The sequence below is a fragment of the Taudactylus pleione genome, unplaced genomic scaffold, assembly GCF_031769625.1.
Source record: "Taudactylus pleione unplaced genomic scaffold, aTauple2 ptg000007l, whole genome shotgun sequence".
Taxonomy (NCBI): domain Eukaryota; kingdom Metazoa; phylum Chordata; class Amphibia; order Anura; family Myobatrachidae; genus Taudactylus; species Taudactylus pleione.
In genome coordinates, this window is record NW_028284410.1 from 13380439 (window position 1) to 13401954 (window position 21516).

General features: G+C 47.2%; 1 protein-coding gene across 1 annotated transcript in view; it reads right to left on the bottom strand.

Annotated features, from left to right (window-relative positions):
- Positions 1-21516, bottom strand: part of EPHA10 (EPH receptor A10) — a 740746-nt gene that overhangs the window by 87620 nt on the left and 631610 nt on the right. The window contains exon 10 of the mRNA XM_088462290.1: positions 19419-19544. Coding sequence (XP_088318416.1) covers positions 19419-19544 — 126 coding nt within the window. The remainder of the gene's footprint in view (positions 1-19418; positions 19545-21516) is intronic.

The window sequence follows — 21516 nt, forward strand, 5'->3', positions numbered from 1 at the left end:
CGTCTGCTCTGCCACCTTCTGATGAGGTCATCTGCCAGTGCCCTGGCTCCTTTTAGCGTACAGAGAAAAACCCTGGTAGAGACAAGGGTCACAGATCCAGGACAGTTAACCTGGGTCAGACCCTTTTACACTTAGGACCTGATTCAGAGCCGCTCGCTAGTGCACAGCACTCGCAGGTGGCTCAATGTTTCCCCCCTGCGCATACACCGCAACCGGCGTGCGCAAGCCCCACCGAGCGACTGAACTTCAGTCGCTGCGGGGCTCGCTACAAGACGGGGTGGATGACGATGGTGAGTGACAGCTCGTACCGTTTTGTAGGCGGGGAGGGGGGTGGCTGCACAAATGCAGGCATTCCCTTAGGAACGCCTGGCATTTGTGGGAGGCCCTACTAACATCACTAGTGACGTCAGTAGTGGACTCCCTGCTCTATTAGAGCAGGAAGTCCACTCGGCCTTGTGGTAGCAGAGACCCTACCATAAAGTTTTCGTTGCAAGGCCGATGGTCACGATAATCGCGATGGCCTCCTGCCCACTCGCACAAGCTGTGGGAGGTCTCCCACAGCTTAGCGAGCAGCCAGAGAAAAAACAAACAAGAAAAAAAACACGCCCATCAGACCCTGCGAGCTGCCTCCGGCAGCAAGCGGGTCTGAATCAGGGCCTTAGTCAGGACCCAGGTCAACCCCGGCAAGACCCGGCAATTTCCCAGGTCGATCCGTATATCCGAATGAGGTATAAAATTGCCAATAAGTCAAAATAATATAAGTAATCTTTTATTCATGTCAATTAAGATGAATAATTTAGGTGTTATAGCAACACATTAGACTGGTGATTCTCATCTCTAGTCCTCAAGTACCCCAACAGGTCATGTTTTGTGAATTTCTTTAATCCTGCGTATGTGAGTTAAGCTATTTTGCTGGGTCAGTGATTACCCCAGCTGTACCATAGACAGACATCCTCAAAACATGACCTGTTGGAGTTACTTGAGGGTTGGAGTTGTGAACCACTGCCTTAGATTATGTACAGTAGTATCCATGTACTAGTGTGAAACATTCAAAGAAAGATCCATTTTCTGTGAGGCTTGCAGTACCTCCATTGCTTTAGTATACTTTTTTGCATACATTATTACATTATTATACTGTTCCTAATGACAAAGAGTATTTGTGACATAATTGGGGCCGTTTTATATTTTGTACAAATAGGAACATCATTTAGTAGCTATGTCCACCACATTGTTAACATGACCACATTTGCAAAGGACCATTAATATACAAGATAATGCAAAAAAGTAGCAGGTTTAACCCCCTGAATTTTCGCATAAAAATAGCTTAAAACTATGTCCCAGATTTATCAACTATTGATATTTATCAACTATTGATATAATGAGCTGATAGGTTGGAACACCACTTAAGATTAGTAATTAGTGGTAACAAGAATTCAGCACTCGCAAATATGTGCTATATAAATTATTTTACCCACAAATGAGGACCGGGGACTCACTTTTTCAGAATGGTTGAGTCCCCGGGGAAGCGCTCTGCTGCCGGGCCAATTCCCTGGTTCCTGGTTACATGATTGATGTCTCTCCTGGCCCAGCTGCAGGGTAGACATCAAAAAGGAGGTGGAGCCAGCCAGTATGCGCCTTTTGCTTGATGCAGCTGCTCATGCTGCATGAGTTGACTGCACTGGTGTGCAGAGAGCCTGGCTCTCGGCATGAAGACAGCGCCCCGACATCCTGTATACAGAGCGTCCTGGCCCCCGGCATGAAGACAGCTCCCGGCATCCTGTCTACAGATCGGACCAGCATGAAGACAGCTCCCGGCATTCTGTCTACAGAGTGGCCCGGCCGCCGGCATGAAGACAGCTCCCGGCATCCTATCTACAGAGCGGCCCAGCCCCCGGCATGAAGACAGCTACCGGCACGTGTTGGCAGAAGATGCTGTGGACCAGGCAAGAGACTGCATGTGTGGCAGCACTCCCTGGGACAGGTAAGTGTAAAGCGGGTAGCGCAGTGGGTGGGGGTTGGTGTGATGCAAGGGGGGGTAGGTAGAGTACCATAGCGTGCCTTGCCCCAGCAGTCCCTGGCTTTCTGCATCTAATCACTGCCTCCCCTCCAACTCTAGTACCCGGTGGAACCCATCCCTTCTCCTGTCCTTGCTTACACCTCTTGTATTCAGCTCCCCTTCACCTCATCCTGTCAGCGGTCCTCTGCCCTTCTAATACCCAGTGGCACCCAGACCCTTCTCCCGCACCTGCCTACCCCTCCACCTCTTCTTGTCTGCATCTCCCCCTATAATACCCGGTGGCACCCAGCCCATTTTTCCTGGGTAGTATCTAGATTCCCTTCACAGAACGAACCCTGACATCATCAGTTACTATCCTCATGGGCATAGAGGGGGAATAGTAACATGTGGCGAGCCATCGTGTCTGAAAAGAACCCGCGAGGGTACAAATATCTACTATCAATGGTTAGATACTCCAGCTGAGACAACATATCAACGCTGTGAGGGCATAGAACCACACTTCTGCCCACAGTCCAAGTCATGTCAAGGTCCTTAGGATGAAGGGGAAATGGCATCAACCCTTTTTCCTGTCGCTGCCTACCTCTCCACCTCTAATACCCGGTGGCACCCAGCCTCATCTCCTGTCCCTGCCTACCCCTCCTTTCCCCAGCTCCTCTCCACCTTCTCCTGAACGTGGCTCTCCTCCACATCTAACACCTGACACCCAGACCCTTCTCCTGTCCCTGCCTACTCCTCCTGTCCCAAGATTCCTTCCACCTCCACCTGTACATGGCTCCCCTCCACATCTAATACCTGGCAACCAGCCCCTTCTCCTGTCCCTGCCTACTCCTCCTGTCCCCAACCCCCCTGCACCTATAATCTGACTCCCTGAATCCTCCTGTCACTGGCTCTCCACCTCCTACTCATGTTCCCAGCTCCCCACCTCCTACACCTGTACCCTGCTCCCCACCTTCTACACCTGTACCCTGCTCCCCACCTTCTACACCTGTACCCTGCTCCCCACCTTCTACTCCTGTACCCTGCTCCTCACCTCCTACACCTTTACCCTGCTCCCCACCTCCTACTCTTGTACCCTGCTCCCCACCTCCTACTCTTGTACCCTGCTCCCCACCTCCTGCACCTGTACCCTGCTCCCCACCTCCTGCACCTGTACCCTGCTCCCCACCTCCTGCACCTGTACCCTGCTCCCCACCTCCTGCACCTGTACCCTGCTCCCCACCTCCTACTCCTGTACCCTGCTCCCCACCTCCTACTCCTGTACCCTGCTCCCCACCTCCTACTCCTGTACCCGGCTCCCCACCTCCTACTCCTGTACCCGGCTCCCCACCTCCTACTCCTGTACCCGGCTCCCCACCTCCTACTCTTGTACCCTGCTCCCCACCTCCTGCACCTGTACCCTGCTCCCCACCTCCTACTCCTGTACCAGGCTCCCCACCTCCTACTCCTGTACCAGGCTCCCCACCTCCTACTCCTGTACCAGGCTCCCCACCTCCTACTCCTGTACCCGGCTCTCCACCTCCTACTCCTGTACCCGGCTCTCCACCTCCTACTCCTGTACCCTGCTCTCCACCTCCTACTCCTGTACCCTGCTCTCCACCTCCTACTCCTGTACCCTGCTCTCCACCTCCTACTCCTGTACCCTGCTCTCCACCTCCTACTCCTGTACCCTGCTCTCCACCTCCTACTCCTGTACACTGCTCCCCACCTCCTACTCCTGTACCAGGCTCCCCACCTCCTACTCCTGTACCCTGTTTTCCACCTCCTACTCCTATTCCCTGCTTTCCGCCTCCTACTCCTGTTCCCTGCTTCCCACCTCCTACACCTGTCCCTGGCTTCCCACCTCCTACTCCTGTCCCCAAGTCCATTTCCCACACATCAAGAAGATGAGGAGCCATAAGGACCTGCAGCATGAGCGCAGCCGCTCCCATGCAGCTCACACAGAATGAAAGGATAGAGAGTGCACAGCTAGAAGCAGAGAAAATGTTTTTTGTATATTTTTAAAATGTATTTATTGGTTTGCAGTTTTTCCAAAAAATATGCAGAAACTAGAGTTTCTGCATAATTTTATATATCACTGCTTTGTAACAGTCTAATGCAAAAGATTTCACAGAAATATCCTGCAGAAGGCTAACTACTGCAGCAGACTGCAGGTCCCATTATTGTCAATGGGTACTGCAGTCTGACCTCTGTGTACAAAACCGATGCTATTGGGGGTATCAGATGGGCATTCTAGGGGTATGTGAGGAAGTGTGGTGGCATGTGGAGACGTCTGAGGGGCATTTGGGGAGCTCCAAAGCATAAATTATGATGGGACCCAGAAACGTTCAGGTAGACCCCCATTTTTCTAAAGTGGCGGGTCCCTGGGACCCACATATATTGTCGCTCATTGCAATCACAGAATTTACAGCTTATCCTAAAAGTACTTGAGTTCTGATATGAAGTATAGTTGTCAAATTGTGGCCACCAGAAGATCTAGTTGAGGCAATAGCACTTCTATTTGGTCCCTATTTACTACAATCTGCATTTAAAATGTGGTTTTCATGTGGGAAATGTTTGCCTAAATTCACATTGCAAAGCTCTGTCCCTGAGAATCCCCTCTGCAGTCTTCTTGTCACGACCCTGTCTAGTTGTCACCTTTTTGCCTTGAGACTTACCACTGTCAGCTGCCCCATGGATCTGTGTGTAATTTGCCTGGAGGATTTGCTCTGATTATTGCACCTGGCCTCTCCTCTGAGCAGTGCTAGCCCTGATTGGAATCGCAGGTGTGGTTCTGATTCTCAGAGGTGCAGAGATGAATACTCCCTCTGCATGTTGTGCCTTCCACCACTCAGAATGCTACTGCCAGACCACCTGTCCGTATCCACCAATTGTTGCCAGACCCATGGTATATATATCTTCTCCTGATAGCATTCTGGGCCTGAACATCTCGTCTTCCCGTGGTGTATGGTTCATGCTGTTTCTGAATTCAAGTGTATCCCTGAAACCTGCTACAGCAACCCCTGGTGCAATCAAGAAAACCTGTTACAGCTATACCTGGCAATACAGTAAACCTGCTGGCAGCAACCCCCGGTCCATCCAGAAAACCTGCTACAGTTAAACCTGGCAATCCAGTAAGCCTGCTGACAGCAACCCCTGGTGCATCCCAAAAACCTGCTACAGTAATACCTGGCATCCAGATGTCCTGTTACAGCAATACCTGGCCTGTGCTCTGCTGCTAGTCCTACTCCTGGTTGGTCCCTGGCACTCTGCAAACCTGCATCGTGTCACCCTGCCTTGCTTCCTGCTGTGGATCAACTCTTGCCCCTTTTACCTACCTACTCCCTCCCTGGACCTAAAATTCCCAAACCTACCCATTCCTTCCTGAAACCTGTTATTCCCAATTATCCAATCCAGCCTGCACCTGAGTTCCAGCCTTTGTCATAGAAATTCCAGATTACCCTGTTTAGCCCTCGTCTCAGCATTACCTGACTTCCCTTCAGCCATTGTCACATTATTCCAGTCCAGAGTCAAGTTCCAAGCTCATCAGTTCTATCCACATTGTTCCAGTCCAGAGTCAAGTTCATAGTTCATCAGTTCAATTCAACAAGTCTTCCTGCTAGTCCCAGTCCGGTCTCTCCAGTACCTGTCATTTATCATCAAAGGCAGTTTTCACTGCTACACAAGTCTTGTAAATAGAGCTATCTACATCATCTGTGGTTCCAGTCATGCCGGCCTCCGTTGAAACCCGATCACCACCTGAGACAGGTAACTCGCAGACACCAATTCTCACTGTATTTTTCGCAATAAGGGCCTGACTCAGCAAGCAACGCAAAGAAGAGAATGCACGCACTTGGCCGATGTTTTTGTACTGCGCTTGCATATGCATTGCACTGCACATGCGCGAACGAGCCAGTGCGTTCGGGTAAGCATACGCAGACTACATGCAGCGTGCATGCAGACCCCTTCCGATATTGATTGACAGGAAGTGCTGTTTGTGGGTGGTGACGGGGGGTGGACGGGCGAATGTGGAAGTGCCAGTAGGGCAACGGACGCAGTGATGAGACTCCATGCACACAGTAAGTTGCCGAGATGCTGTGCAAGGTCTGGTCAACCACTATTATGCAAATGTGGTCGATGGCTCTCTATGTTACCGATGTATACGCTATCTTGTGTACTCATCAGGTTTTTGAGTAAAGGGAGATGGGCGGCTTAATATAGGGCTGGACGTCTGCATCTTGTGCAGCAGTCTCAGTGCGTATGCATTGGTTAGCATATTCCCTCAGCTGATGGGTGCGTGAGTTCTCTCCTTTGCGTTCCTTGCTGAATCAGGCCCTAAATACAGTGAGGTGTCCGCACATGCGCCGCCACAGGATACTGCAAACCTCCCATCATTGCTTTTTTTGAGTTTGAGTGGCAGAAATTCAATAGGTTTTGTGAAATTTCAGATCATGTCTAAGAAGCCTTAATGGGAAATGTGAAACCATAAGGTTTTTTGTCTATGGACTTTCATTGCTTTTTTTTAATATATATACACACACACACACACCTTGTCACAGCCTGCGCCTATGATTTCATACAATATATAAATAAAGTCCGGGTTCTATGTACACATGGCCATTCTACACGATAATAGGGATACACGGAAAGTCGATTACCAGAGGATCTGCGACTGATGTTGCATCAAGAGCTGTCGGAAGCTATAGTTAATTGTGATCATTAAGGTGCCCAGACTGGCAACAGTACCAACACAGGTGTTGCAGGAGGAATCAGCTGAACCCAACTATCTTGTGGGTGCAACCGGAGGCTGGGAGGCAAGGTGGGTGATTTATGTCCCATGGGCTGGGTGGGTAGATAGTGTTTGTACCTTGGGGTGGAGGTAGTGTATGCTCCAGAGACAGGGGGGGCAGTGCAGACTTTTCCCTCAGTACCTGAGCTGTCTGTACTACATTCCCATACACCTATAATGGGCCTCTGTACCAGATGGTGATAACTAGGTATTCTTCCACCTCGGTTCCTGAGCTCTCTGCACTACATTTCCATACACATATAATGGGCTTCTGTACCAGGTGCTGATAAGTAGCCTTTCCCCTCAGTACCTAAACTGTGAGCACTACATTCTAAGACACATATAATGGGCCTCTATACCAGATGGTGATAACTAAGTATTCTTTCCTCTCAGTTCCTGAGCTATTGGCACTACATTCCCATACACATACTGTATAATGGGCTTCTGTACCAGATGATGATAAGTAGCCTTTCCCCTCAGTACCTGAGCTCTCTGCACTACATTCCCATACACATATAATGGGCTTCTGTATCCAGGTGCTGATAAGTAGCCTTTCCCCTCAGTTCCTGAGCTGTCAGCACTACATTCCCATACACATATAATGAGCCTCTGTACCAGGTGCTGATAATTAGTGTTTCCCCTCAGTTCCTGAGCTGTTAGCACTACATTTCCATACACCTATAATGGGCCTATGTACCAGATGGTGATAGATAGCCTTTTCCCTCAGAACCTGAACTGTCAGTACTACATTCCCACACACATATAATGGGCCTCTGTACCAGATGGTGATAACTAAGTATTCTTTCCTCTCAGTTCCTGAGCTATTGGCACTACATTCCCATACACATACTGTATAATGGGCCTCTGTACCAGATGATAAGTAGCTTTTTCCCTCAGTACCTGAACTGTCAGCACTACATTCCCACACACATATAATGGGCTTCTGCACCAGATGGTGATAAGCAGCCTTTCCTCTTCAGTACTGTACCTTAACTGTCAGCACTACATTCCTAATAGGTACGAGTGGTTCGGATTCTGTGGAATCGGAACCACTCCAAACAGCGGGGATCCGAGTCCACCCAAGCCATGGCTCTGGTGTTACCGCCTGACTCGGATCCCACTGTGAGGCTGAATGTCATCCTCCTGACGTAAGATTCACGCATGATTTCGCGTCTACATAAGGCGCCGAGATAGGGACTCGCCGCCATTTCACTCCCACACTCCGTGCTGCTCTGCTGTTGGCTGGCTGTGTACGTGATTGTTTAAGGGGGCACTCTGCACTCTGATGTATGCTGCGCTATACTCTGCTGATTAAGTGGCTGTGTCCAGAGACTCACAAGTAGCTGTGTTGGTAAAGTGACTGTAATGGGGGTATACTGCACGCTAATGTATGCTGCGCTATACTCTGCTGATTAAAGTGTCGAGACACACAAGTGGCTGTGTGTACAAAAAAAAAGTTTAAAAATAAACAAAACTTTCAAGAAAGTGAAAAGTTTAAAAAGAAAAATTTATTTTTTGGTGCTATACCCCACTGTGTATACAGGCACCGTGACTCCTTGGGCCTTAGCCCTCTGTGTTTAAAAGCACCGTGTCTCCTTGGGCAGTAGCCCTCTGTGTACAAAAGCACAGTAACTCCTTGGGCTTTAGCCCACTATGTATACTAGCACTGTGACTCCTAAGGCAGTACCCCTTTTGTGTATACAAGCACCATAACTCCTTGGGCCTTAGCCCATTGAGTATACAAGGACCATGACTCTTAGGGCAGTACCCCTCTGTGTACAGAAGCACTGTGACTCCTTGAGCCGTAGCCCACTGTGTATACAAATACTGTGACACTGCTGGCCGTACCCCATTTCCCAAGTATAATTCCATCTTGCACTACCTTTCAATTCTGCCACTGCTGTGTGGCAATGTTTCATAGATGTGCTTTAAACTGTGGAGTCTGTGCCGCTGCTCTAGTGCTTAGTAACTAGTTAGCTCACTGCAAACTTTGGCCAATAATGGTGAAAACAATATTATAAGTTGTGAGGTGGTCTAAATTAACTGTAAATTACTGGAAACTAATGTTCTAGAGGTTAATAATACTCTAGGAACAAAAAAAGCCAAATTATGTGATTTTATTTTTTTTTTAATAAAAAATCCAAATCTAGTCACGGCAGGTTTGGGAAATCCAAATCCAAAGAATCGGAGCCAAATCCAGCAAAAATGATCCGGCGCACATCCCTAATTCCTATAAACATATAATGGGCTTCTGCACCAGATGGTGATAACTAAGTATTCTTTCCCCTCAGTTCCTGAGCTCTCTGCACTACATTCTCATACACATATAATGGGCTTCTGTACCAGATGGTGATAACTAAGTATTCTTTCCCCTCAGTTCCTGAGCTCTCTGCACTACATTCTCATACACACATAATGGGCTTCTGTACCAGATCGTGATAAGCAGCCTTTCCTCTTCAGTACCTGAACTGTCAGCACTACATTCTCACACACATATAATGGGCCTCTGTACCAGGTGCTGATAAGTAGCCTTTCCCCTTCAGTACCTTAACTGTCGGCACTACATTCTCATACATATATAATGGACTTAGGGGGTCATTCAGACCCACTCGCGAGCGGCTGTCCGCTCGCAAGTGGGTCGATGGTCCCCACTGCGCATGCACACGACGGAGGGAGCTCCGTCGTGCGCATGCACGAGACCCGACAAGCGAAGGACTTTCCTTCGCTCGGAGTGTCTCATCAAAGGAGGCGTGCTGTCGATGGTGACTGACAGCACGCCCCCTTTGGTGGGCGTGCCGGGGGCGTGCCTGCCAGACGGAGGCGTTCCCAAGGGAATGCCTACCGTCTGAAGCCGGCCCCACTGACATCACTAGTGATGTCAGTGGGAGTGATTTTGGCTCTAATAGAGCCAAAATCACTCCTGGCCTTGCGGATGAAAAACCCAACCGCAGGCTTTTACTCGTAGTTCCAATGGTTGCGATGGTCAAGACCATCGCGACCATCATTCTGTACACTCGTATATGCTGTGGGTGGTGACCCACAGCTATACGAGCGTCCAGGAGGACACTCCATATTAATGGAGGTGGGCCCTGATTCAGAGCGAGCGCTCTGGTCAGAGCGTCTGGCTCTGAATCAGGGCCTTAGCCTTTCCCCTCAGTACCTGAACTGTCAGCACTACATTACCATACACATATAATGGGCCTCCATACCAGATGGTGATAACTAAGTATTCTTTCCCCTCAGTTCCTGAGCTGCTAGTACTACATTCCCATATACATATAATGGGCCTCTGTACCAGATGGAGATAAGTAGCCTTTTCCCTCAGCACCTGAACTGTCAGCACTACATTCTCATACACATATAATGGGCTTCATTACCAGATGGTGATGAGTACCCTATCCCCTCAGTACCTGAACTGTCAGCACTACATTCATACACACATATAATGGGCCTCTGTACCAAGTGCTGATAAGTAGTCTTTCCCCTCAGTTCCTGAGCAATCGACACTATTCCCATACTAGCGGTGTGCACCGGCCACTTTTCATGTTTTGGTTTTGGATCTGGATCTTTCTTCGTGTTTTGGATCTGGATTGGTTTTGCCAAAACCACCCTTCGGTGTTTTGGGTTCTGGGTTTTGTGTTTTGGATCTGTATTTTTTTTTAAAAAAGCATAAAAACAGCTAAAATCACAGAATGTGTTGATTTTTCTGCTCCTATGCTATTATTAACCTCAATAACCTTAATTTCCACTCATTTCCAGTCTATTCTGAACACCTCACAATAGTGTTTTTATGTCCAAAAGGTTGCACCGAGGTAGATGGATGACTATGCTAAGCGACACGAGTGGGCGGCACAAACACATGGCCCATCTAGGAGTGACACTGCAGTGGCAGACAGGATGGCAGTTTGAAAAACTAGGCCCCAAACAGTACATAATTCAAAGAAAAAAAAGTGGTGCAAGATGGAATTGTCCTTGGGCCCTCCCACCCACCCTTATGTTGTATAAACAGGACATGCACACTTTAACAAACCAATCATTTCAGCACCAGGGTCTGCCACACGACTGTGGCTGAAATGATTGGTTCGTTTGGGCCTCCACAAAACAAGCTGGCAATTAATCTGTCCCTGCACAAACTGGCTCTACGGAGGCAAGATGTCGTCCTCATCCTCATCCACCGATTCCTCACCCTCTTCAGTGTTGTGTACATCCTCATCCTCACAGAGTATTAACTCATCCCCGCTGGAATCCACCACCACAGGTCCCTCTGTACGTTCTGGAGGCTGGTCTCCCTGGAAGAGTTGATAATTAATTTTTATGAACATCATCTTCTCCACATTTTGTGGAAGCAACCTCCTATGCCTTTCGCTGACAAGGTTCCTGGATGCACTAAACACTCTTTCGGGGTACACACTGGAGGGGGGGCAACTCAGGTAAAATAGAGCCAGTTTGTACAGGGGCCTCCAAATTGCCTCTTTTTCCTGCCAGTACAGGTACGGACTGTCTGACATGCCTACTTGGATGCTGTCACCGATGTAATCCTCCACCATTCAGTGAAAGTAGACATGTCAGAAATTGTTGCCAGGTCCTTCAGTCCGGACCAGATGTCCAAACTTGGTCCTGCCTGCCCTGCATCACCGCCAGAGGGTTGCTTAGGATACCTAAGTTTTTTCCTGGCAGCCCCAGTTGCGGGAGAAAATGAAGAAGGAGCTGTTGACGTGTCACGTTCCACTTCAGCTTACAGTGTTTTCACCAGCAGGTCTTTGCACCTCTGCAGGCTTGTGTCGGCCGGAAAGAGAGACACCACATAGGCTTTAAACCTAGGATCGAGCACGGTGGCCAAAATGTAGTGGTCTGATTTCAACAGATTGACCACCCTGGAATCCTGGCAAAGCGAAAGAAGGGCTTCATCCACAAGTCCCACATGCCGAGCGGAATCGCTCTTTCTTAGCTCCTCCTTCACTTTCTCCAGCTGCTTCTGCAAAAGCCTGATGAGGGTAATGACCTAACTCAAGCTGGCAGTGTCTGAACTGACTTCACGTGTGGCAAGTTCGAAGGGCTGGAGAACCTTGCACAATACGGAAATCATTCTCCACTGTGCTTGAGTCAGGTGCATACCCCCTCCTTTGCCTATGTCATAGGTGGATGTAAAGGCTTGAATGGCCTTTTGCTGCTCCTCCATCCCCTGAAGCATATAGAGGGTTGAGTTCCACCCCTTCACAACCTCTTGCTTCAGGTGATGGCGGGGCAGGTTCAAGAGTGTTTGCTGGTGCTCCAGTCTTCAGCATGCATTCGCTGAATGGCAAAAGTGGCCAGAAATTTTTCGGGCTACCCAAAGCGTCTCCTGCACGTCCCTGTCGCTTTTCAGAAAATTCAGCACCACCAAGTTTATTGTGTGAGCATAACATGTGACGTGCTGGAATTTGCCAGATGTAATGCCCGCACAATATTGGTGGCGTTGTCAGATATCACAAATCCCCAGGAGAGTCTAAGTGGGGTAAGCCACTGGGCGATGATTTCCCTCAGTTTCTCTAAGAGGTTGATGGCAGTGTGCCTCTTACTGAAACCAGTGATACACAGCGTAGCCTGCCTTGGAACGAGCTGGCATTTCTGAGATGCTGCTACTGGTGACGCTGCTGCTGTTGCTGCGTAAGGTGATACATCTACCCAGTGCGCTGTCACAGTCATATAGTCCTTAGTCTGCCCTGTTCCACTTGTCCACATGTCCGTGGTTAAGTGGACATTGGGTACAACGGCATTTTACAGGACACTGAGGACACTTTTTCTGACGTTTCTGTACAGTCTCGGTATCGCCTGCCTAGTGAAGTGGAATCTAGAAGGGATTTGGAACCAGGGACACACTACCTCCATCAATTGTCTAAATCCCACTGCACTAATGGCGGATAGCGGACGCACGTCTAACACCAACATAGCAGTCAAGGCCTCAGTTATACGTTTTGCTTTAGGATGACTGCTGTTGTACTTAAAGGACTGTTGGAGAGTCAATTGTTTAGTAAAAGTAGTGGTGTTCCTACTTCCTCTCTGGGATGATGAACGACTCCCAGCAGCAGCAACAGCAGCAGCGGCAGCAGGAGGCGTAGCAGTGCAGGATCCTCTGGAGGAATCCCGGATAGGAGAATCAGTCATGCCAGTGACATGGCCTGCAGGACTACTTCTGATCCTGACTAAGGAGGAAATTGATGAGGAGGGAGTTGACGGTGTGGTTTGCAGGCGCTTGGATACAACAGGACAACGGGATTTAGGTGTCCCTGGACTGCTTATGGTCTTAGCCAAAGTTTCTGAACTTGACAGTAACTTTTTATGAAAGGCGCTGCAGGTGCCGTATAAGGGAGGATGTTCCTAGGTGGTTAACATCCCTACCCCTACTTATTCCACCTTTACATATGGTACATATGGCAAGACAGTTGTTGTCCGTATTTGGATAGAAATATTGCCAGACCAAAGAGGTGGAATGTTTGGTCTTCTGCCAAAACATGACCGTGATGGGCTTTTTCATCCCACAGACAACAACTGTCTCCCCTGGAGCCTGATTTAAACAAACCACATCACCATCAGAATCCTCCTCGCCAACTTCCTCCTCAGCGCCAGCTACACCAGTATCCTCATCCTGTTGTACTTCAACAGTGACATCTTCAATTTGCATATCAGCAAGTGGACTGTGGGTGCTCCTTTCAGCACTTGCAGGGGGCGTGCAAATGGTGGAAAGAGCCACCTCTTCCCGTCCAGTGCTGGGAAGGTCAGGCATCGCAACCACCACCACACTTGGACTCTCCTTGGGGATTTGTGATATCTTCTTAGAACGCACAGTTCTTCGCTGTGCTTTTGCCAGCTTAACTCATTTGATTTTTTTAGTGGGAGGAGGGCTTCCATCATCATGTGAAGCTGAACCACTAGTCATGAACATAGGGAAAGACCTTAGCCTTTCCTTGCCACTCTGTGTCGTAAATGGCATATTGGCAAGTTTACGTTTCTCTTCAGCTGATTTAAATGTTTTTTTCAAGGTCATTTTCCTGAACTTTGTCATTTGGGATTGTATGTGCCCTCTATTATGACATTGGGCATCGGCCTTGGCAGACGACGTTGATGGCATGTTATCGTCTGTCATGACTAGTGGCAGCAGCTTCAGCACTAAGAGGAAGTGGTTCTTGATCTTTCCCTATTTTATTTTTATCGGAGAAAGTTTGGTCCTCCATTTATGTTATATTGATATATACGTGCGGCTAAGGCGCACACAAACGCAGAAAATAATTTTTTATTTTTGTTGGAGACTAGTGCACTTTGTGGGTTACACCACCCTTTAAGAAATGAGCCAGCCGGCCCTTTACTTATGGGACACAGGCGCACGCTTGGCACTGCTCCTTTGTTGATGCACGTGCAGCCACAGTGCACACAATTCACAAACACAGACATTTTTTTTTATTTTGTTTGGAGTGCCCTTTGGGGGTTACAGCACCCTTTAACGGACAAGCAAGCTGGCCTTTTACTTATGGGACACAGGCGCACGCTTGGCGCTGCTCCTTCTTTGATGCACGTGCGGCTACTGCGCACACAATTCACAAACACAGAAAATATTGTTTTATTTTGTTTGGAGTGTACTTTGTGGGTTACAGCACCCTTTAACGGACAAGCCAGCCGGCCCTTTATTTATGGGACACAGGCGCACGCTTGGCACTACTTTGTTGATGCACGTGCGGCTACTGCGCACACAATTCAGAAACACAGAAAATATATATTTTTTTATTTTGTTTGGAGTGCCCTTTGGGGGTTACAGCACCCTGTAGCGGTCAATCCAGCCGGCCCTTTATTTATGGGACACAGGCGCACGCTTGGCACTACTTTGATGATGCACGTGCGGCTACTGCACACACAATTCACAAACACAAAAAAATATATTTTTTTTATTTTGTTTGGAGTGCCCTCTGGGGGTTACAGCAACCTTTAACGGACAAGCCAGCCAGCCTTTTACTTATGGGACACAGTCGCATGCTTGGCGCTGCTCCTTTTGTTGATGCACGTGCAGCCACAGTGCACACAATTCACGAACACAGAAAAAATATTTTTTTTTTTAGCACTTGGGGGGAGCACCCCTGACTGACAGAGCACCCCCTGGACAACACTACAGCACCGCTTTAGGACTGGGACACTGCACAGGACTTTGGAGTGGACACAGCCCCTATGGACAACTGACTGCACAACACAGTCCAGCCAGCCCCTATGGACTTTGAAGTAGTGGACACAGCCCCTATGGACAGCAGCACTGCACTACACTACACTACAACACTACACTACACTACACAGCCTAGCCAGCCCTAATTCCCACCCTCCCTCTTCACTGTCCACAGCCGAGTGAGAAAATGGCGCCGACGCGGGTACCTTATATAGGATCCAAAACCCGCAAGACCCGGAAGGCGGGATTTATGACGTTTTGCCTCGATTTTCAGATCCGAGTCAGGCGGGAAAAGTCGAGCCTGACTCGGATCGGCCTCGGATCGGGGGGCTTGGTGGGGTTCGGATTTCAGAAATCCGAACCCGCTCACCCCTATCCCATACACATATAATGGGCCTCCGTACCAGATGGTGATAACTAAGTATTCTTTCCCCTCAGTTCCTGAGCTGTTAGCACTACATTCCCATATACATATAATGGGCCTCTGTACCAGATGCAGATAAGTAGCCTTTTCCCTCAGAACCTGAACTGTCAGCACTACATGGTGATAAGTAGCCGTTCCTCTTCAGTACCTGAACTGTCAGCATTACATTCCCATACACATATAATGGGATTCTGCACCAGATGGTGACAACTAGCCTTTTCCCTCAGTTCTTGAATTGTCAGCACTACATTCCCATACACGTATAATGGGCCTCTGTATCAGGTGCTGATAAGTAGCCTTTCCCCTAATTTCATGAGCTGTCAGCACTACATTCCCAGACCCATAGAATGGGCTTCTGTACCAGATGGTGATAACTAAGTATTTTTTCCCCTCAGTTCCTGAGCTCTCTGCACTACATTCTCATACACATATAATGGGCTTCTGTACCAGATCGTGATAAGTAGACTTTCCCCTTCAGTACCTGAACTGTCAGCATTACATTCCCATACACATATAATGGGATTCCGTACCAGATGGTGATAACTAAGTATTTTTTCCCCTCAGTTCCTGAGCTCTCTGCACTACATTCTCATACACATATAATGGGCTTCTGTACCAGATCGTGATAAGTAGACTTTCCCCTTTAGTACCTGAACTATCGGCACTACATTCCCATACACATATGCCTGATTCAGAGGTGGATGCAGCGTTGATGTTGGACACAAGCTGCCAGTGTGTCGGAGGTACACTGCGCTTACATCCGGATTGTTACCGCCGCCGGTCACAGAACGGATATGGACACAGATGGCGGGTTGCAGCAACAGGAATAATACGGTCAAATTCTTGATGCTTGGGTTTGTGGGTTACACCATCTTCTGATGGGATTACCTTTTAGAAGCCTGTGGACTTCTATTCGGAGAGTACTGTAAGAGGGATCCAATCAGATCCCTCCCAGCACCCCCGTACCCACGGCACGTGTGTCATTCATAAAGTACAACTCTTACAGAGAGAGCTGTCCTTTGTTATTTTGTTCATACATACCGGTGTAACTAATGCCGGCATGAAGGATGGCAGGATGCATCACATCCCGAATGCAATGCGTCATGCATCTCACCCAGAGAGAGGTTATTTTGGGGACATGCTGTGTAACGGGGTTAGCTAGTGAGATGCAGGCGTGTTGCGGCCAGCGATTTCGTCCAAAGACACAGTTGCACTTGCATCAGTGGCCAAGATCTAACGGACATTCTGTGCCTCCTTAAGGCTGCTCTTGTGTTTGATATTGTGGCCAATCATACATCGGTGCAGGATTTTGTGACGGAGCAGGTGGGTGTCTCAGTTGGAATTCCATTTGTTGTGGCATTAGCATAAAGTCGCAGTCGCGCTGCGACTAAGGACCAAGTTGTGGCTGCAACTGCGTCTACCTCTGAATCAGGCCCAATACATCTGTATGGATAGATAGATAGCAATCCACAGTTTTCAAAAAAGCATATTTATTTTGTGCAAAACACAGGCATAGTGGTTTACCATATACTGTATTATAAACGTGTATGCGTGTACATATCAGTGGCACATACGGGAGCTTCTGTTTACCTTCAAACCCACCTAATGGGATCAATTTTGTTATTTCAGAGATGGAGACAGCCATGTCTCCATCACAGCACAAACCATGACACTGCAGCTACAGAGAGCTCTGATCACCAGAGCTCTGTGCACACAGAAGGTCCGGTGTGAGCAACCACACATACAGTCCAGGATATATGTATACCGCGTGTTTTAAAGTGCATGAACACTTGGTTGAATGATTAAAGCAGCAACATTTCGAACCCTTGGTTCCTTACTCAGGTATAGTTTGAGGAAGGGACCCATGGGTCTGAAACGTTGCTGCTTTAATCAATAAAAGTGTTTATGCACCTTAACCTTGGAGTGTCCTGTGCTGCCTCATACAAGCCTCTCTCTCTCGAACCCCCCAAGTAAATCCTGCATTTGCTCCTGCATATTGACTTCACGCTGGGCTCTTCCCTACAATGCACCTGCTCTAACCAGCAGCAAATCAGAGGGCAAAATACATAAATATCGCTTAACAGCCCTGGCGAGTTCCCGGAACAGGACGTTTTTTGCTTTGCCTGTCCCCGCAATAAATTTCATTTAAATATGGTGAAAATAAAATGCGATATTTGTTTGGAGAAATTTATGTTTATTAAATATCCCCCACAGGGTGGGGATGAGCGGACAGCAGCAGCGTGTCAGGGCCAGAGCAGCTGGGTTCCTAGCTGGCAGCGTAGTCTGCCTAATGGACCAGCGCTGAGTAACTGCAATTAAAAATTAAAATATCACCCTAAAACTACCCCAGTGCCCACCCTCCCTGAATCCGCCACTGTAGCCAAGTATATTATATACCCTGACAATGTACACCCTAATAAAAATGGGATGCGGGCTAAAAGGCAACCATCTTAGTGCACCCGAGTGAAGCCACTGTACACCCCCTGCAGGAGGCAACCTACTGAGCATGTGCAGCAAGTTGAAGCTCCCTATCTGTAAAAAGGAGCATATTTAGGCTAATTGTTAAAAAAACGCAACTTTCTCGATAACCTGAACCCCAAAAGGCCCTACACTGGAACAAGAGCTATCTTACAAAACAAACCACAAGTCCTAATTTGTCCTCTACCCTGATTTATGCCATAGACCACAGGTTCTCAAAGTCGGTCCTCAGGACCCCAAACAGTGCATATTTACCAGGTCTCCTCACAGAATCACAAGTGAAATCATTAGCTCCAAATGTGAATTTTTCAAAATGTATTAGTGAATAACGAATAAACCTGTGCACCTGCTGGGTGACCTGGAAAACGTGACCTGTGTGGGGTCCTGAGGGCCGAGTTTGAGAACCACTGCCATAGACTAAAGCAGAAAAGTGTCAGTTTTGACCAAACAGGAAGTGGAAGAAAACTAGATTGTACCCAATTACTATTAATTTTTTTTACTCTGAAATTTGGCATGCAGTACCGAGCTACATTTCTACCTGTCCATGCCAAATTTCAGCTCAGTACGTCCAAAAGCTTTTGAGATGTAGCCCCTCAAATACCATGTGTGCCCTTATAATATAAGTATACCACAACTGTGCCATTATAATATAAGTGTGTGTGTGTATGTGTATATATATATATATATATATATATAGATAGATAGATAGAACATGTAGAGGGGCACTCACAATTCCAGTGCGATAGTGCCGGGGTGCCTTCCTTGGGATAATGTAGAAATGCGAGGTCTGTTAAAAACAGCAACAGGCGGCACTCCACGGACTTTATAAATAAAGAAAGATGACTTTATTAACCAATGTTTCAAGACCCGTGCGGTCTTGTCATCAGGGTGTGAAAACGTTGGTGAATAAAGTCATCTTTCTGTGGAGTGCCGCCTGTTGCTGTTTTTAACAGACCATATATATATATATATATATATATATATATATATATATATATATATATATATATATATAATGTCAGATGGCCTGTCCTTTGTATACTGCTCCAATGGACTGTCAAATATATAGCGGTCAGATGATCTGAGCAATTGGCTATACATTAAAGATGCTGGTAAAACAGGCTCTGCATAAACAATAAAAAATGGTCGACAGATAAGGTTCTTTATGATGTGCGGCTAAACCTAGATATATCTTTTGGAAACACATTATTAGACACTGGACATAAAGTATGGCCTATGTTGCATAATAGCAAAATCAATACGAGTTACATGCCCTCAACATGCCCCTCACTAAACGCCTATTGCCACACGTCCCATTACCACCCATTCAGCCGCAAGTGGAGATGTGACTGAGATGTGTACAATTCAGACTTGCTCAGCTCCAGAGCATGAGAAGTGCTAAAATAGATAAGATCCATCTGCAAAACAGACTTTCGTGCAGCAGGAAGATATATTTAAGCAGCATACAGTATATCAACCAGGTGCACAATTACAACTTACACTTTCATGATTTTATGCACACTGTATTTAGAATGTATTCTGTTCATACCTGTGCCAAGTATTCTTTCAATCTTTATGCTGGAATTGTCCAATTCTTTTGCAAACAAGTGAACAGCTTGCATGGGATCTTCACATGTATCCGGATCAATGTATGTTCTTCTTGTAGGTATTTTGACTGTTAAAAAAGGACATAACTATAAGTGTTCCATCAAGTTTTTAGAAATTGTTGTCTGCTTACTTCTCATCAAATCAGCAAAAATGTCAAATACTCAACTATATGTTTATAAGCTTCTACTGCTGTAACTCAAGCTGGTTACACACTAAATGACATGTGCACCCAGTGATGCGACTTACGACCCCCCTGCCGACGGACCTACATATCGGGCAATTTGTACACACTGGGCAATCCGGTGCCCGACCGCCCGATATGCCGGCACCGCCACATAGCGCTGCATGAGATCGTCAGCCGCATCGCCTGATTTGACTGCATGTACAAAAGATCAGGTGATGCAGTTGACGATCTCACGAGAGTGCGCAGTACACAATATATTGCATACACACTGGAAGATTTTAACGATTTGTTGTTCCGATGTGTTGGAATCAGCCAAATCATTGATGAAATCGTCTAGTGTGTATGGGCCCAGGGATGTATCTATAATGGGTGCAGGGTGTGCGGGGAACAGGGGCCCCTGTGTCCAGGGGGGCCCCGCACCGCACACCCTGCACCCATAATATTACTTACCTCTCTGGAGTCCCACGTCGGTGCGGGGGTCCGGCACTGTAAAATGACTGGAAAATGGCTGTGGCGGTCATTTTCCCGTCGTTTGCGCATGCGCAGTAGAGGAAAAATGGACACCATTTTCCCGGTGACCTGTGCATTCACTATAGACTCTGGGCACACTCTAGTGCCCAGAGTCTATAACTCCGGCGTTGGCCGCGCACAGCTCAGTGCGCTCCCGGCCGCCGGGCGGAGAGGAGAGGTCCCGTGTCGGAGACTGCACACGGGCCCCCCCCTCTCTAGAAACACCCCTGTATGGGCCTTTATAGTCCAGGCCTCTGAAATGTTCTGTCTCCAACTTAACAGCTGAAATTAGCAACATTTCAACTATGTTGAGAAAAAAATGTCCATTTGCACATCAAATAGAATACACTACTGTCATGGTTATGGGTTAATCAGGAAATAGGAAAATAATATATGAATGTGGTCATGACTATTCCCAGAGTTGCGAGTTAGTTTAATATTTAAAGGAAACAAACGGTTCTATGATAATGATTCCTGACATACTACTTTCTAAGGAATAATGTAATTTTTATGTGCAGACTATAAGGCAAAATAATGCAAACATATTTCTGTTTTTCTATAATATATTGCATTTGTACTAATTTAACTAATGGAAATCACTTTGTTTTTGAATTTTGACTGCTTTAATCAACAAAACTAGCCTAAAAGTTAAACTGCCAAAAACCCATAACATACTGTACACTGACAAGCCCTAAATAGGTCAAAACAGCAATGCTGTAGACGTGATTATTTGACTCAGCATTTGACTATGTTATGCTCAGTAAGTCATAGCATTGACTCTGATATCCAGAAAGGTGTTGTATATCTCAAGGGGACATATAGAAGAAAAGTGGTATGACCGACAGAATGAACATTCCTTTTTTCCTCATGAAGCAGCAATAAGGGATATTTATTCAGGGGTATGTATAAAGACTCTGTCTCCAATACATGGGTTTCCGATTAGAGCCCATCCCGGTAATAAGCACTTTACTTACAGGTCAGACTCGGATGCATACGCACAGTGTAAAAAAAGGCATTGGACTTTTCACAGCATTTTAGGATTCACTGTAAAGTTATCATTTATTTTTCTGTTTAACAAAATTATGCCATTCCCTTCAATTAAACTTTCTGGTCATGACATATAAAACAATTATCAACTGACAACTCCATGTATGTAACCTCATTTAGGGTCCTTACCTTCTGACTATGCATTTGCCCATGCTTCAAATACAGTAGGTGTTTGGCATGCTGTTTACATGAGCAGGGGCATACTGTAGCAAGAGAGGAACAGGTTGTACTCATGTCCAGGTGCCGCCGGAGCAGGTAAAGGATGTTGGCCGGGACTAATATTGGTAATTCTTTTTTC